This window comes from Dipodomys ordii, unplaced genomic scaffold (genome assembly GCF_000151885.1).
Source record: "Dipodomys ordii isolate 6190 unplaced genomic scaffold, Dord_2.0 Scaffold117, whole genome shotgun sequence".
Lineage (NCBI taxonomy): Eukaryota > Metazoa > Chordata > Mammalia > Rodentia > Heteromyidae > Dipodomys > Dipodomys ordii.
In genome coordinates, this window is record NW_012267333.1 from 656466 (window position 1) to 673878 (window position 17413).

The 17413-nt window shown below is 49.0% G+C and overlaps 1 protein-coding gene across 1 annotated transcript; it reads right to left on the reverse strand.

Moving 5' to 3' along the window:
- Nucleotides 1–1909: 1909 nt before the first annotated feature.
- On the reverse strand, nucleotides 1910–4221 carry Scgb1a1 (secretoglobin, family 1A, member 1 (uteroglobin)). Its single transcript, XM_013028978.1, has 3 exons — nucleotides 4139–4221; nucleotides 2499–2686; nucleotides 1910–1990 (listed from the first exon to the last, which is right to left on the reverse strand). The coding sequence occupies exons 1-3, from the start codon at nucleotides 4191–4193 to the stop codon at nucleotides 1910–1912; spliced, it is 324 nt and encodes a 107-aa protein (XP_012884432.1). The 5' UTR covers nucleotides 4194–4221.
- Between the last annotated feature and the right edge of the window lie 13192 nt (nucleotides 4222–17413).

Sequence of the window (17413 nt, forward strand, 5' to 3'; positions counted from 1 at the left end):
TGGGGTTATTTCGTTGGGATTTGCGCTTCAAGACTTTAAAAACCAGGCAGGTGGAGGTCAAAGGTCAGTTGCCAGCTCCTCTCAATCCTGAGGGGCCATCTCCTGGTTTGATTCTGTTCTACTTGCCCTTGGAGGCTTCTGGGAATGGAATTAAAGCAAATTAAAAAAAAATAATAATAACATGCCAGGCAGGTCCCTGTTTTTCCTCAGAATTCTAATTTCATAAAAGCTTCAAAAATCAAATTAAGAGAAAAAAAAATCAGGTAGAGGACACAAGATATCTTAGAAGTCAAGTTGGAGGTAGGTGCACATTTAGAGGCCCTGAGCCGGACAGGGTCAAGGCTGCCAGACAGCGTGGTCCACACTGCCCCCTGGTGGCCTCCACGCTCAGGGCAGGCACGGCCCTACCCTCCCACGTGGCTTCTTGGAGCTGGCCAAGCTGGCCAACCCGCTGGGCAGGCTCTTCTAGAGGCTGCCTCCTTCCTTCCTTCCCTTTGCTCCACCCCACTTCCATCCTTACTCCCCCCCAGAGACTGGAGATGGGTGTGGCTTGATCAGGGGGCTGACTCTCACCAGACAGGAGCTGGGTTGGTTGTTTGTTGTTTGGGTTTTTTTGGGGGTGTGTGTGGGAATCTTTAGGACAAGTTGTATTTGCACATTTTACTTTAGAGCCACTTATAACATCTGTTTATTTTGGTGTCCTTCCTGAGGATTGAGCTCCAGACCTGAGTGCTATCCCTTAGCTTTAAAAAAAATTTTTTTTTTTTTGCTCTAGGCTAACACTCCTCTACTACTTGAGCCAGAGCTCCATTTCTGGCTTTTTGATGATAAATCAGAGATAAGAACTCACAGACTTGCTTGCAATCCTCAGATTTCAGTGTCCTGAGTAGCTAGGATTGCATGCGTGAACTGTCAGCATCAGATTGAAAGTAATATCTCATCTCTATCTCTCTCCTACCATCTCTATATCTCTCTATATTAGCAGCTGATGTTTGGCCTGTACAAAAAAGCCTGAAATGGGAAAGCTTGGGCTTTAAAAAGTCTGTCGGTAGGAGAGGTGGGTGGAAGGGGTTGGAATAGATCAGAATCCCCGCCATGAGGCACACTAGGTCAGCCGGGAGCCGGCTCCGCCCGCTCCACCGTCGCTGGGGTTGTGGCAGTCTGGGACTGAAGTGGGGCCTGTGCTCATGGGGGAGAGGATGGCTTGAAGCTGCCCCCGTTGACTGGAGAGGGAAGTGTTAAGGGATGGCCCTGAGGCTTCTGACAGACCAGGCGACAGGAGAGGGTGGAGGGTGGTGGCTAGAACTGGGTGAGACTCAGGGCCAGGCTGGAGATGGGAAGCCTGAGGCCTGCTAGACGCCCAGATGTGGAGGAGTGGTTAGATCTAGCAGGAGGGGGCTTGAGCTCTTTGCATAGCAGGTATCAGAAACAGAAGAAAGGAATTTGCGGGGAGGCTTCTGAGCTTTCTTCTGGGGTTCAAGAGCAGAGCTCAGTTGCTTTTTTTTTTGGTGCTAGTCCTGGGGCTTGAACTCATGGCCTAGGTGCTGTCCCTGAGCTTTTCCGCTCAAGGCTAGTTTTCTATCACTTGAGCCACAGTACCAAGTCTAGTGTTTTTTGGGGGGTGATTAATTGAAGAGCCTCACAGACTTGACCTCCCCCTCCCTCCTCCCCCAGCCCTGGCTGGCTTTGAACCATGATCCTCAGATCTCAGCCTCCTGAGTAGCTCCTCTATATGTTGCTGTATTTCTTAGCCAGGCTGTAACAAGCCTCCCCTCTTAGGCAGGTAAATGAGAAGATGGGAGACAAGCCGGTGGAGATGCTTGTGTTTTATTGAAGCGAGCACAGGCAAGTGGGGGGGGGCGCGGGGGGTGGTGGAGGTCAAGGTGACAGTGACAGGGACTTTTGGCCATTAGGCATCTTTGCCTTTGACACTCCTTGGGCTTTGGGCTCCTATGTCAGATGCACATAGTGGGCTTTTTAATATACTGTCCTAAAAGAAAGAAAGAAAAACATTAATAGTAGATTTCACACAGACACTGGGTCACAGAAACATTTGAACTGAGGAGGTATAGTCAACTCTGGGAAGAATTAAGAGTTTGAGGGCTTGGTGCTTTCCTCAAAGGCATCAAGAAAAAAAAAATCTATCTAGGGTCCAGTGGCTCACTCCCATACGCCTAGCTCTAACTTAGGCTGAGAACTGAAGATCGCTGTTCAAAGCCAGTGCAGGCAGGAAAGTCTCTGTGACTCTTATCTCCAATTAACTATCAAAAACACTGAACTATGGCTGTGGCTCAAATGGTAAAGCAGCAGTCTTGAGTGAAAAAAGGTCAGGTCCAGAGTCCAGGTCTTGAGTTCAAGCCCTAGTACTGGCCCCAAAACCAAAACCAAAAAATCCCCACCAACAAGCACAACAAAAGCTAAAGCTGCTGGAGTGATGTATCATGCCTGTAACTCCAGCCCTGGCGCTACGGCTACCGAGTGTGAAGGAGGCTGCTTACCGCCAGCTTCATGACGTTGGATCGGGTCTCCTGGGGGAGCGTGTCCACCAGCTTCTTCATCTGGAGGGCTGAGTCCAAGATGGCTTGCTCGGGGTGGAAAGGCTTCAGGGAGCCTTCATAACTCGAGAGGGTGCCCAGGAGGAATTTCTCAAAGGCATATAGAAATCTTGGGCAGATCTCTGCAGAAGCTAGAGGACAGGAAAGACAAAACATGAAGCCAGGACTTTTTCCAAGCTCGCTGCCAGCTCTCTGTCAGATGCAAACAGCCGGGGTCAACCAGGGAGAGATAGATGATGATGATGATGATGATGATGATGATGATGATGATGATGATGATGATGATGATGATGATGATTGTCAGTCATGGAGCTTGAACTCAGGGCCTGAGCACTGTTCCTGAGTATTTTTGCTCAAGGCTAGTGCTCTAACTATTTTGAGCCATAGCGTCACTTCTGGTTTTCTGGGGGTTAATTGGCATCTCACGGACTTTCTTACCTGGGTTGGCTTTGAACTGGGATTCTCAGATCCTCCTGCATAGCTAGAATGACAGGCACAAGCCACCAGTGCCTGGCTGAAGTTTTGCTTTGTTTTGTTGTTTAATAGCAATCGTATTTTCAACTTGGATTGGAAAAAACAGAGTGGAAAAGAGCTAGAGACCCCCCCCATTTCTTAAAAGACTGGATACATGGGGGAGATATGACTGCCCTTCCTCCCTCCCTCCCTCCACTCCTTCATTTCCCATTCATTTCTTCTTAGAGACGGCAACAATTACTCTTTCTGGAATATTCCTTTCTTTTCAGAATAAAGGGTCTCTTTGAAGAACATGAGTCTCAGCATCTCCTCTTCTAGACTCCCCCCCCTCCCCTGCCCCTCACATTAAGACTAACAGCAAGAATTGGCTGGAGGGCTGGGAATGTGGCTTAGTGGTAGAGTGCTTGCCTAGCATGCATGAAGCCTTGGGACAGTGCCCAGGCTATGAGTTCAAACCCCAGGACTGGCCAAGAAAAAAAAAAGAGTTGGGTGGAGACCCCAAACCTGGAGGCTGAGTCAGTGTTTCTTGGCGTCCCGGGCCATCCTGGTCTAGACATGGGGGAATCCCTGTTCCTAGATGCACACACCTCTGATCCCCTCCACGAGTTCTTCCAGTCTTTCTGATCCCCTGAAATTCTTTTCTTTCTTTCTTTCTTTTTTTTTTGTCAGTCCTGGGGCTTGAACTCAGGGCCTGGGCGCTGTCTCTGAGCCATTCTGTGCTCAAGGCTAGCGCTCTACCACTTGAGCCACAGTGCCCCTTCCAACCTTTTCTGTTCATGTGAGTCTGAGGAATGGAACCCAGGGCTTCATGCATGCTAGGCAAGCACCCTACCACTAAGCCACCTTCCTAGCCCCTCCCCTGAAATTCTTATTTGTGCTACTAGGGTTTGAACTCAAGGCCTCGGGGTTGCTAGGCAGGCCCTTCACCACTGAGCCACGCCTCCACCCAGTCCATACTCTCTGGAATTCTTTCCCTATCTCCTAACAGCTTGCTGCTTTCCCCAAGACCCAGGATGGACGTGGTCATCAGACCCAGAGTTCTGGGAATCAGCATTTGGGGGCCCCCCTCGGTGCACCCCTTTATTGGGAGAGGGGCCCTGGGCACTCACCAGAGCTGCAGCACATGGCTAGGGCAGCCAGGGCGAGGATGGTGGCCAGCTTCATGGCGGAAGGCTGGGGAGGCGCTGGCTGTGTGGAGCTGGAGTCCTGTGGCACCCATGGCTCCCGGCATCTTCTTATATGCTCCAGGGTGGCATGGGGGGGCAGGGGTGGGGGGCGGGGGCAGGGGGCAAGGCCCACTCAGGAGATGGAATTATTTGCTTGGGCATCTGCTTTGTGGAATAAGTAAATATTTTCATTTCTCAATCCAGTTTCTGAAGTCCTTGAAACTGAGCTCCCACAATGGGCCCTTTGGGAAAAAGCTCAGGTACCCCCCCCCAGAAGGCCTGAGCCAGGGGACCCAACTCACTGGCCCTCCGAGGAAGGACCTTAGGCCGTGATGGTCTTGATTCTCAGGGCATCGCTGTAGTCAGGCTCCGGGGAGACTTGGACTAAAGTATGTGGACAAATAAAAGACTTTTCCAGACCCCAAGCCTTCAGCCAGACACTGCTAGTTCACGCCTGTCATCCTAGTTACCCAGGAGGCTGGGATCTGAAGGTCACAGTTGGAAGCCAGCCCAGGTAGGAAAGTCTGTGAGATTCTTACCTCCAGTTAACCAGCAAAAAACTGGAAGTAGGGCTTTGGCTCAAATGGTAGAGCACCAGCCTTGAGCAAAATAAAAACTAAGTGAGGGCAAGAGGCCCTAAGCACACACACACACACACACACACACACACACACACACACACACACGACCCAATGAAGCCACAATGCTGAGCCCAGGCTGGTCCTGTTCCCATCCTGAACTCTGTCCTCCATTTCTGCCTTTCTGCTGGCCAAAGGCAAAAACACTTTACAGTCCTCATCTCTCTTAACCTCTGAATGACCTTTATTTCCCCTTGACCCTCTCCTTTTTTGATCTTGTATTTCCCCTGGGTTCCCATGCTCAATTCTTTCCTGTGGTCCCTCCTCTGGCCTTATTCTTACCCTTCTTATTCTTTCTTGATGTTGACTTTTTCTTTTTGAAGTTGTTATTATAAGGGTAGTGTACAGAGCGGTTACAGTTACATAAGTCAGGTAACGAGTGCATTGCTTTCTACTAGTGGTTCTGAAGTGTTGGCTGTTCTCAGCTTTCTCCCTTCCTTCTCCAGTGCTCTTGTTTTAGAACCACCTGGCCCCGCCTGATTGAAGCCTGCTCCTCGGTCTTGCAGCTACCAATCAGAGGTCAGGAGTTGATCTTCCCACCAAGCCCACCAAAGTCATCCTGTCCTGCCTGGTGGCCAGATGAAATTCAAGTTCAACTTGCAAGGCCCTTGGCCCCTTGGCCTCTGTCTGCCCTTTGAACTTCACCCCAAGTGCCTCGCATGGCGTTTGATGTTTTCTTAAAGTATTTCTGTATTTGAGAACATTCTAGATTTTCTTCATTTTCTTCTTTCTACCTTTTCACAAACTAAGTCTCATTCTTGGATGATGTATTTCTTGTCCATTTCTTTAAATCTATTTGAACTTGAAGATTCAGTCAATTGTCCATCTTTTTTTGGGGGGGGTTGATTGTGGGGCTCAAACCTGGGCACTGTCCCTCAGCTCTTCAGCTCAAGGCAAGCTCTCTACCACTCAAGCCACAGTGCCACTTCTGGTTTTCTGGTGGTTTATTGGAGATAAGAGTCACAGGAACTTTCCTGCCTGGGCTGGCTTTGAACCACAGTCCAAAAATCTCAGGCTCCTGAGTAGCTAGGATTACAGCCGTGAACCACCAGCACTGAGCTTTCTCCCTTTATTTTTTTCTCCAGGTTAGTGTTTTGTCACACCTTCACTTCTGTTGTGTGTGTGTGTGTGTGTGTGTGTGTGTGTGTGTGTTTTCTTTTGCTGCTTAATTGGAGATAAGAGTCTCATGGACTTTTCTGTCCAGACTGGCTTTGCACCAAGATCCTCAGTTCTCAGCCTCCTGAGAAGCTAGGATTACAGGCGTGAGCTACGGGTGCCTGGCAGCTGACATCCACCTCAGCACCTGCTTTCCTAATGCAGCAACCCATGGCAGGGACAGGACAATGGAGAGGTCACACCCCAGTTCTTGTCCTTGTGGGGTTGACAAACAAGTAAATAAGTAAATGAAATAATTACAGTTGTCATGCTTGCTAGGGAGGGACTGAGCAGGTGCTTGGTTAGAAAAGATCTATTTAGATGGTGGAATTAGTCCAACCTTTGTGAATGGGTGGCTGTATTCGGAGGCCACAGAAGATTCTAGAAAGAGGAAACACCCAGCACAGAGGACCTAAGGTGGGAATGCCTTAGGCGTCCATGAACTGGAGGTTTAGGACCTACAGGGGCTCTGTACACATTACAGGGAAGGCAGTGTTAGGAGGATTGAGAGTTTGAGGCCATCTCAGGCAAAGTTAGCAAAATTCAAGTTCAAAAAATAAAAGACAGGGCTGGGAAGGTGGCTCAGTGGTAGAGCGCTTGCCTTGCATGCATGAGGCCCTGGGTTCAATTCCTCAGTACCACATAAGCAGATAAAGCCAGAAATGGTGCTGTGGCTCAAGTGGTAGAGTGCTAGCTTTGAGCTGAAGAGCTGAGAGACTGCGCCTAGGCCCAGAGTTCAAGCCCTATGACCAACCCCCCAAAAAAAAAAAAGAAAAAGATTTAGTGGCTCAAGTAGTAAAGCACTTGTCTAGCATGCCCAACGATCTATAGTGTGTGTGTGTGTTTATTTATTATTTATTTATTTGCTAATCTTTTTTGTGTGTGTCAGTTCCAGGGCTTGAACTCAGGGCCTGGGCACTGTCCCTGAGCCTTTCTGCGCTCAAGTCTAGCACTCTACCACTTTGAGTCACAGCTCTACTTCCAGTTTTTGAGTGTTTAATTGGAGTAAGAGTCTTCCTGTGACTTTTCTGCCCCAGCTGGCTTTGAACTAGGCTGAGTAGCTAGGATGACAGGCGTGATTCACCAGCATCCAGCCCACAGGCTTTTTAAATTTTTTTTCTATGGAACCCAGGCTGGCCTTGTAACTACATAGTTAGCTTAGTCTGGCCTTGCCCTCATGATCCTCCTGCCTCAATTTACCGGGTGCTGGGATTATAAGCGTACACCACAATGCCCAACTTCTCAAAGGGTCTTAATCAGGGAGTGAAGTGCTCTGACTTCCATCTGTTGAGGTGACCCTGACTTAGGAATTGGGGTTCGTGGGAAACCTTGGGAAGAACAGGGCTGGGAACAGGGAAGCCTTCAGCAGATGGGCGGGTGCTCAGAGAGAACTCTCGCCGCGTGCCTTTCTCCACCCGTGGGTTCACAGTGCTCACTGCACGGTGTTCTTTCAGATCTTTTCTTGTGCCACTCCTTTTCACTTGACTGATCTCCTGCAGGGCTGTGGCCTTCGAGAGCAAGCAGTACTGGCTAAGCAGGAATTCCTGGGACGAATTGATGAGCGAAGCCGTTGAGTTATGTGCTATGTGGAGGCTGGGGTGGCAGGGGCAGATAGTCCCACTTAGAGACGACTTAATGTGGTTGCAAAGAGCACAGGTTGGGAAAGTAGTTGCTGTGAATGGATTGCCCTGTGATCACACCGAGGAATACTAGACAGCTGGGTAGACAGATGAGGAAGGAAGATCTGAACTGTTGATGAAAGGCTCACCCAGGCAGACTTGGAAAGGACATAGAAAAAAAAATTGCTGGATATTGGTGGCTTATGCCTGTAATCCTAGCTACTCAGGAGGCTGAGATTTGAGGATCACGGTTCAAAGCCAGCCCAGGCAGGGAAGTCCACAAGACTCTTATCTCTAATTAGCTACTAGAAAACTGGAAGTAGCACTGTGGCTCAAGTGGTAGTCTTGAGCTGAAGAGCTGAGGGACAGTGCCCAGGCCCAGAGTTCAAGCCCCATGACCAACCAGAAAAAAAAAAAGTCTCATGGCCTTTCCTGCCAGGGCTAGCTTTAGGCCTTGATCCTCATACTTTGAAATAGCTAGGATGGCAAGCCTGAGCCACTAGTTCCTGGTTCATTTTTTTTTTCTTTTTAAGACCGTACAGTTCTGACACATGCTACCATGTGGGTGAAACTTGATCTGATACGAAGTAGAAAAAGCTAGTCACAAAAAGAGAAATATTACCAGGCATTGGTGGCTCATACCTGTAATCCTAGCTACTCAGGAGGCTGAGATCTGAGGATCATGGTTCAAAACCGGCCCCGGCGGGAAAGTCCATAAGACTCTTATCTCCAGTGAACCACCAGAAAACCGGAAGTGGCAGTGTGGCTCAAGTGGTAGAGCACTCACCTTGAGCTGAAGAGCTCAGGGACAGCATCCAGGCCCAGAGTTCAAGCCCCATAACTGATAACAACACCAAAAACCCCAGAACAAAAACCATGATCCTTCCCATCTCTGCCTCCAGGGTAGTTAGAAATACAAGCATTTCTTTCTCCTGCCATGCAGACTGCAAGACTCCAGGTACTTCTCTGACTCCTTGCAGAAAAGAATTGATCAAGGCTGGTATTACAGGCATGAGTCACTCCATCTACCCTACAAGGGTGTCTTCCTGCAAGTGCCACAGCTCCCTGGCTGTGCAGAGAATGGCTGAATGAGTGTCATCACGACAAATCCAGTCTTGAAGCCCAACTCTCTCTAGGGAAGTCTGCAGGCCATCTTCCAAGGCCGTGTTATGGGATGCCCTTGTTTCTGCCACTTCCCTGCCAAGTCTCCTCTCTAACTCTCTTGTTCCTCTGCATTCACTCCTGGGTCTTCTTTTCCTTCACTTCTTCCATCCTTCTTCCTTCCCCTTCCCTCCCAAGAGGCCTCTGGCTCATCACCCTCCTTCCTACATGATGGCTTCCTAGGCCCAGCTGGTGAAGGTTGGAGATCCATCTTGGGCCTGAGTAGGACCATGATTGGCCACCGCCAAATGTCTGGAGCTGTTCCAGGCCCTGGGAGAGCCCTGCCTGGCAGCGGCGAGGCTCTTCTCTCCTCCGCCCAAGAGCCTGCAAAGCCTCCTCTGCTTCCTTTGCCCTCTCCCAAGAAATGTATTTGTCGAAGCTCTGAGCAGAGAACTTCTTAAACTTGAACACAGAGCTGGGTGCTGGTGGCTCCTAGCTCCTCAGGAGCTGGGTTCTGAGGATCAAGACAAGTCCATGAGACTCTTACCTCCCATTAACCAGCAAAAAGCCAGAAAACAAGATGTGGTTCAAGGGGTAGAGCGCTAGGCTTGAGTGAAAAAGCAAAGTAGGAACATGATCCTGAGTTCAAGCCTCAGTACTGGCACAAAACAAACCAGTAGTTTATTGGAGGTATGGCTCATGGATTCTCCTGCCTGGGCTGGCGTTGAACTGTGATCCTCAGATCTCAGCCTCCTGAGTAGCTAGGATGACAGGCGTGAGCCACCAGTACCTGACATCAATTTTTTTTGGGGGGGGGGATCCGGTCGTGGGGCCTGAACTCTGGGCTTGGGCGCTGTCCCTCAGCAATTCAGCTCAAGGCTAGCGCTCTACCACTTGAACCACAGCACCACTATTGGCTTTTTTCTTTTTGCTTATGTGGTGCTGAGGAATCAAACCCAGGGCCTCATGCATGCAAGGCAAGCGCTCTACCACTGAGCCACCTCCCCAGCCCCACCTGACATCAATTTTTATTTTATTTTTGTGCCCATCCTGGGGCTTGAACTCAGGGCCTGGACACTGTCCCTGAGCTTCTTTTGCTCAAGGCTAGTGCTCTACCATTTGAGCCACAGTGCCACTTCTGGCTTTTTTGAGTAATTTATCGGAGATAAGAGTCTCATGGACTTTCCTGCTTCAAACCACGATCCTCAGATCTCAGCCTCTTGAGTAGCTAGGATTACAGGTGTGAGCCACCGGCACCTGGCTCAACTTTAAGTATTACAGAATATTGTGTAGATGAATGCATGAATTTAGCTCACCAGTACCTCATTTCCACTCTTTCTGCCGTTGCAAACCATTTAGTGTATACTTCCTTTCACCTGGGAGTTGCATGGATTTTGGGCCCTCCTAGCCTTTGTTGGTATGGATTTCCAAAGCCTGGAAGCCAATCTCTTCCAACTGCAGTGTGTGTGTGTGTGTGGGGGGGCTGCTGTTGGAGGTGACAGACACAGGGGAGGGCATCATAGGCAGGGGATGGCAACTTGTTTTGATCTTCACAGAGATCGTGGTTGTTTTCTCAGTTTGTCACTCAGCCCTGGCCACATCTGGCCAGCACATGTGTGTCTTTGCAGGCTACAGAGTGACATTCCGTATTTGCACATGATCCTTCAGTTGCAAGATTGTACACAGGCGTATGTGCAGTGACAGGGACTTTCTCTTTCTTTCTTTCTTTCTTCCTTCCTTCCTTCCTTCCTTCCTTCCTTCCTTCCTTCCTTTCTTTCTTTCTTTCTTTCTTTCTTTCTTTCTTTCTTTCTTTCTTTCTTTTTGTCAGTCCTGGGGCTTGAACTCAGGGCCTGGGCGTTGTCCCTGAGCTTCTTTTGCTCAAGGCTGCCCCTCTGCCACTTGAGCCACAGCACCCCTTCTGGCTTTTTCTGTTTATGTGGTACTGTGGTACTAAGGACTCAGGGCTTCATGCATGCTAGGCCAGCACTCTACCACTAAGCCACATCCCCAGCCCCTTTTGGGAGAGGGAGGGGGACTTTCTGTTTCTGCAGCTGGAAGGATTCAGGGAGAGCAGGGGCAGGCTTTGACAAGTTGCAGATCTGGGCGTTTTCACGTGTTCCCAGCCAGGCAGGTGCTGTGTTCTCAGAAGGACTGAGCGTCCCTCTCTCCGCTCCCTCCAGGACAGAGCTGAAAGTGGGGCTGAGTGCCCCCTGGCAGGACAGGCAGGTTCTTTTGTTTTGGGTTAACCTTCCTAGTAGGGTGTGGACCATGAAACCCATGGACGGCCCTGCTCTTCAGGGAGGAAACTGGTTCCCCTCCATTTTCGAGGCTTACTCTGGGGATTTGGGTAGAAGTGGCAGAACATCCCCATTCACTTCTTGACCTTTCTCAGGATGAATGCTCATTTAAATGCTTTTTTTTTTTGCCAGTCCTGGAGCTTGAACTCAAAGCCAGACACTGTCCCTTGGCTTTTTTACTCAAGGTTGATGCTCTACCACTTGAGCCATAGCTCCAAAAATCAAATGCATTTTTGATCTCACCTCTTCCTTTTACTTAAACAGATAGAGATTTGGTCATGGTGATTTTTTTTTGTCAGTCCTGGGGCTTGAACTCAGGGCCTGGGCGCTGTCCTTGAGCTCTTCTGCTCAAGGTTAGCGCTCTGCCACTTTGAGCCACAGCATGATTTCTGGCTTTTTTTTTTTTTTGGTGATCAATGGAAATAAGAGTCTTGCTGGGGCCATGCCTGTAATCCTAGCTACTCAGGAGTCTGAGATCTGAGGACTGAGGTTAGAAGCCAGCCCAGGCAGAACAGTCCCTGTGAGACTCTTCAATTAATCACTCAAAAATGAGATGTGGTTGGGTGCTGGTGGCTCACACCTGTAATCCTAGCTACTCAAGAGGCTGAGCTCTGAGGATCGTAGTTCAAAGCCAGCCTGCGCAGGGAAGTCCATGAGACTTTCCTGAAAATCAGAAAGTGGCTCTGTGGTTCAAGTGGTAGAGCGCTAGTCTTGAGCTGAAGAGCTGAGGGACAGCGCCCAGGCCCAGGGTTCAAGCCCTATAACTGACCAAAAAAAAAGAAAGAACAAAGAGAGACATGGAGCTGTGGCTCAAGTGGTAGAATTCTAGCCTTGAGCAAAAGCAGCTCAGGGACAGTGCCCAGGCCCAGAGTTCAAGTCCCAGGACTGGCCAAACACCTTGCCCAGGCTGTCAATATCCCTAGATGAGCCTCTTGAGTAGCCAGAATTACAGGCATGAGCCACCAGTACTTGGCTTTGGTTTAGGTGATCTTGAAGGTCCCCTCCGAGCATCTGATACTTCATGTCACCTGGCACCAGCTTGTCTTTGTCACGGACCATCCGCTCCCTGCCTGTCTCTGTCCGTAGGGGCCACCCCTGCAGGGATCACACTCATGGAGGGAGCTGGTGATGAAGAGGGGGATGAGAAACCATGCCAATAAAAATAAACAAACATCCGGGCACACACACCTGCAGGTACAAACGCCACAGCTTATTCACGAGTCTGTATATTTACCTAACAGTACTTCAGGGTTTTTTTTTTTTTGTTTGGTGTTGTTGTTATAGTCTGATATATTAAATTTTGTGTAAAGAATGTTATGTAAATAATTCACTCGTAAGTGAATGTTCATGAAACCAAAATATCGCAAAAAAGTAAATATTTGGCAATTGCTAATTGTATGGGGTGAGCATCTGATTTGTTCTCGAGCTCTAAAACAAGTTGAAAGAGGAATACATTTTAACTCTGAAGATACTAAAATGTAGCAAAAAAGAACTACAATGCTCACTTACCAAACAAACACATTACATTCTCATTATTTAAGATTTTAAGTCCAAAAAAAGAACCATACAAAAAATAATCTGACACTGGACACCTATCACCCTAGCTACTCAGGAGGCTGAGATCTGAGGATCATGGTTCAAAGCCAGCCAGGATAGAAAAGTCCTTGAGACTCTTAACTCCAATGAACCATCAAAAAGTCAGAAGCGGTGGCTCCGTGGTAGAGTGCTTGCCTAGCATGCATGAGGCCTTGGATTTGATTCCTCAGCACCACATAAGCAGAAAAAGCCAGAAGTGGCACTGTAGCTCAAGTGGTAGAGTGCTAACCTTGAGCTGAAGAGCTGAGGGACAGCACCTAGGCCCAGAGTTCAGGCCCCATGACTGACCAAAAAAAAAAGTCAGAAGCAGAGGTATGGTTCAAGTGATAGAGCACCAGTCTTGAGAGGGTAAAGCTCAAGGACAGCAACCAAGCCTCAGTACTGGCACAGAAACAAACAAATGAACAAACAAAATCCTCTTACTGCCTGGACCAGGAGGGCAACGAAGATCTCTGCAGAGACCAATAGACTTTGCCTTCCTGACTGCAGTAGGAATACTTTTCCTGGGGTGTGTGGGGGGGAGGTGTCTAGAAGCCAGGCTTTGTCAACAAACAGAGCCTTCCCCCCAAAGCCTGGCTTTTGAACCCCAAAAGCTGGGAAGAGATTTCTCCTTCCTTCCTTTTTTTTTTTTTGCCAGTCCTGGGGCTTAAACTCAGGGGCTAGACACTGTCTCTGAGCTTCTTTTGCTCAAGGCTGGTACTCTACCACTTGAGCCACAGCATCATTTCTGGCTTTTTCTGTGTATGAAGCAGTGAGGAATCGAACCCAGGGCTTCATGCATGCTAGGCAAGCACTCTACCACTAAGCTACCTTCCCTGCCTGTGAGTTTTCTCCTTTCTTGACCTTTTCTCACAGCCCTTTATTTCCCTGGGGGCTCTCCTTGGCTACCTGAAACCCAGGAAGAGCTAAGAGAAGAAAGGAAAACAAGAGGAAAAAATAATAAAGGTTAATATTTCAAAAATCTCCTGCTGTCCCAGACCGCCCAGGCAGGACTTCACAGCTGCCTTTGACTCTCCCCCAATCTGAACTCTGGGGAACCCCGGAGTCTTTGATCTGGAATGGCTGCCGGAAGGGCGGTGGGGAGCATGTGACTCTCCTTCCCCAAGTGTTCTGGAAAAGGGATGAGTGTTCTGGAAAAGGGATTTGGGGCCTAAACTCTGAGCCTGGGTGCTGTCCCTCAGCTCTTCAGCTCAAGGCTAGCGCTCTACCACTTGAGCCACAGTGCCACTTCTGGCTTTTTCTGCTTATGTGGTGCTGAGGAATCGAACCCAGAACCTCATGCATGCAAAGCAAGCACTCTACCACTAAGCCACCTTCCCAGCCTATGTAAAAGGGATTTATCAAGAGGTTGCACCAAAAGTTCCATGCAAAGACTGGATTTGAACCTGGGTTTTAGGTTTGTGGTCCTGGAATCTTTCCAGCTAGACTGGAGAGTCTGGCTCTGATCCTGTTTCTTGCTCTAAATGCACCCAACGCGCCACGAGCAAATCAGCTTAATGCATTTATGCTCAACATTTAATGGAACATTGGGGCTTTAAAAATGCAGCAAAACAGCCAGTACTGGCCTTGATTTACTTTCTTCTGAAAATCCAGGTCTTTTCCCGGATGAATTCAGATGGCCAAGAGATAGAATAACTAGAGAATGCCAATTCTTCAGGCTGGAAATAGAAATACTTTGTTCAGGCAAGGGGCAATTATAAAAGCGGCCTGTACAAGATCTGTAACCTGGCTGGGGGTCGGTGCGTGAGATGGCGGGGCTAGGGTTCTCTGGGGAGGGGCTGTGTAGGGCTTATATCCTTGATCATCTGGCTCAGTTTGCTGGGGGGGGAGGAGTGGTTCATGTTCAAAGTCAGCATTGCCCTGAATTCTGTTCTCTCCACAGCAGCTAGAGTGAATTTTTAGAATGCATATCTGGTTACAGATGCCAGTGGCTCATGCCTGTAATCCTGGTTCTTCAGGAGGCTAAGAGCTGAGGATCCTTATTTGAAGACAAATAGGGCAGAAAAATGCCCAAAATTCTTTTTTGTTGTTGTTGTTGTTGTTGTTGGACATGGGGCTTGAACTCTGGGCCTGAGTGCTGTCCCTCAGCTCTTCATCTCCAGGCTGTACTACTTGAGCCACAGCACCACTGCTAGTTTTCTGTTGGTTGACTGGAGATAAGAGTCTCATGGACTTTTCTCCCTGGGCTGGCTTTGAACTTTGATCCTCAGATCTCAGCCTCCTGAGTAGCTAGGATTACAGGCATGAGCCGCCGCTGGTACCTGGCTCCCCTGAATTTTTTTTTTTGGTCGGCTGTGGGGCTTGAACTCTGGGCCTGGGCACTGTCCCTCAGCCCTTCAGCTCAAGGCGAGCGCTCTACCACTTGAGCTACAGCGCCACTTCCGGTTTTTCTGGTGGTTTTATTGGAGATAGGAGTCTCACGGTCTCTCCTGCCCGGGCTGGCTTTGAACCTCGATCCTCAGTTCTCAGCCTCCTGAGTAGCTAGGATTACAGGCATGAGCCACCGGCGCCCGGCATTCCCCTGAATTCTTACCTGCAACTAACCAGCAAAAAGCTGGAAATAGAGGTTTGACTCAAGAGGTAGAACATCAACTTTGAGTGAAAAAGCTAAGGGACAGGACTCAGGCTTCTGAGGTTATGCCCCAATACTGGTACCAAAAGAAAAAAAACCTAAGAATGTATATCATGTCAGATCACTTCTCTGTGAAATCTTTCTGGCTTCCCACACCACTTGAAACATAACTCAAGACCCTGCAGGGCCTGCCCCAACCTCCTGCCTCATCTTGGGTCCTACTTGGGGCCAGGCTTGGTGCCCTGAAGCTCCACCAAGCGTTTGCCCTGTTCTTGCTTTGCCTCTGCCCGGACATTCTCTCGTGGATTATTTCCTGGTTGCACCTTGTCACCATGGGTGTGCTTCTGTGTCCTGGCTGTAATAAGATGGTCTCTGGTCTCTATGGGGCTGCCCATCCCCTCACTCAGGGTCTGGCTTGCTTTCTTCCAGTGCCTTTGTCACTGTCTGACATGGCCCTGTTTAGATGATTACTCATGGATTATCCAGAATGAAAGCTCCATGCTTTCCTTCCATGCTCTAGGGCCCAGAGACACAGTGCATACTTATTAATTATTTATGGAATGAATGAACAGAGCTCTGAGCCTGAGGGGGGGAATGTGTGTAATATTCACAGCAGTGCCTGGCATAGATGAAAAACTGTCTATTCTTTTTCTCTCTCCCTCTCTCTTTCCCTTCCTCCCTTCCTTCCTCCTTCCCTCCCTCCCTCCCTCCATTTTTCTTTCCATTCTTTCCCAAAGAGCCTTCCCCCCAAAGCCTGGCTTTTGAACCCCAAAATCCCAGAAGAGGTTCTCCCTTCCTTCCTCCCTTCCTTCCCCTCTTCCTTCCCCCCTTCCTTCCTAATTCTCCCTTCTTTTTTTGCTAGTCACTTGGGGATAAGAGCATCAGGGATTTGCCTGCTAGGGCTGGCTTTGAATTGTGATCCCCAGATCTCAGCTTCCTGACACGGTGGGATTAGAGGTGGGCCTTTTTGTATTTCGATTACTTTCCAGGTAGAGTTTTGTACTTTTGCTTGAGTTGGCCTCAGATTAAAAAAAAAAAAAGACAGGAGATCACCAGGCAAGAGAACCCTTACTGTTTGTCCTGGATGTAGGGAAATTCCTCTGTAGGCAGATGCGGTCCCTGTTTTCAAGGTAGTTGTGTCCTTTTTTTGCCCAGAGCACAAGGTCTCTGGCCAGGATGGCCTAGAAGTGTAGCCCAACTCACATCCGGTAATCCCAGCTCCGCCCCTTGCAAGCTTGGAGGATTCTGTTCTCCAAGCCTGGGGTTTCTCATCTGAAGAACAGCCTCTAGTTACAGGGGATTTAGGGTTAATGGCTGCATGGTTGACCTTGGACACTCCTTGTTCCCATCCCTGGAATTAAACAGCCCTGTGGCCCTGGCCCTGGCTCTGAAAGCCTGGTTTTCCTGGGCCTAGGGGCCCACCCAGGCCTTCCTCCTCAGGAGCTATTTTTGCCAGAAGTTGAGCTCATGGACTCGGCGCCTGTAGGGGCCACACATCAGCCAGCGACCCTCCCTCTCCTGGGAGTTGCTCCAGAGACCAGGTCTGGTTTTCATTGTGTGGCTCTCTCTAATGCCTTTGGCATCTGAGTTTCTTTCAGAAGGAGGAAGATACGCCTAACTGGTTGTGACCCAGCTTAGTTTTGAGGAAAAGGAAAAAGCCAGGCACTGGTGACTTAAGCCTGTAATCCTAGCTACTCAGGAGGCTGAGATGTGAGGATCATGGTTCAAAGCCAGCCCAGGCAGTCAAGTCTGTGAGACTCTTCTCTCCAATGAATTAACAAAAGCTGGGAATGGAGCTGGAGTGCTAGCTTTGAGTACAAAAGCATAGAGGACAGTTCCCAGGTCATCAGTTCAAGCCTCCAAACCAGCACATACAAAAAATAAAATAAAAACGGCACTTAAGACTCTAGCAACAGCTGGGCACAGGTGGCTCACGCTTGTAATCCTAGCTACTGAGGAGGCTGAGATCATGGTTTAAAGCCAGCCTGGGCAGAAAAGTCCATGAGACTCTTATCTCCAATTAACCACTAGAAAACAGGAAGTGGCGCTGTGATTCAAGCGATAGAGCTCTCGCCTTGAGCTGAAGGGCTGAGGGACAGCACCAAGGCCCAGGCCCAGAGTTCAAGCCCCATGACTGACAAAAAAAAAAAAAAAGACTCTAGCAAGCTGGACTTGAATGAGCTCTGCTACTTCCTAGTTGTGCGGGTATCAAGAGCCTCATTTGTGACCTGTATGATGCA

Excerpts from the sequence above, each read along its gene's own strand:
- Scgb1a1 (XM_013028978.1), bottom strand. The coding sequence starts at position 4,193 with ATGAAGCTGGCCACCATCCTCGCCCTGGCTGCCCTAGCCATGTGCTGC. Across the intron at positions 2,687-4,138 it reads AGCCATGTGCTGCAGCTCTG|CTTCTGCAGAGATCTGCCCA; the intron begins GTGAGTGCCCAG and ends CCTGTCCTCTAG. Across the intron at positions 1,991-2,498 it reads CCAACGTCATGAAGCTGGCG|GACAGTATATTAAAAAGCCC; the intron begins GTAAGCAGCCTC and ends TCTTTCTTTTAG.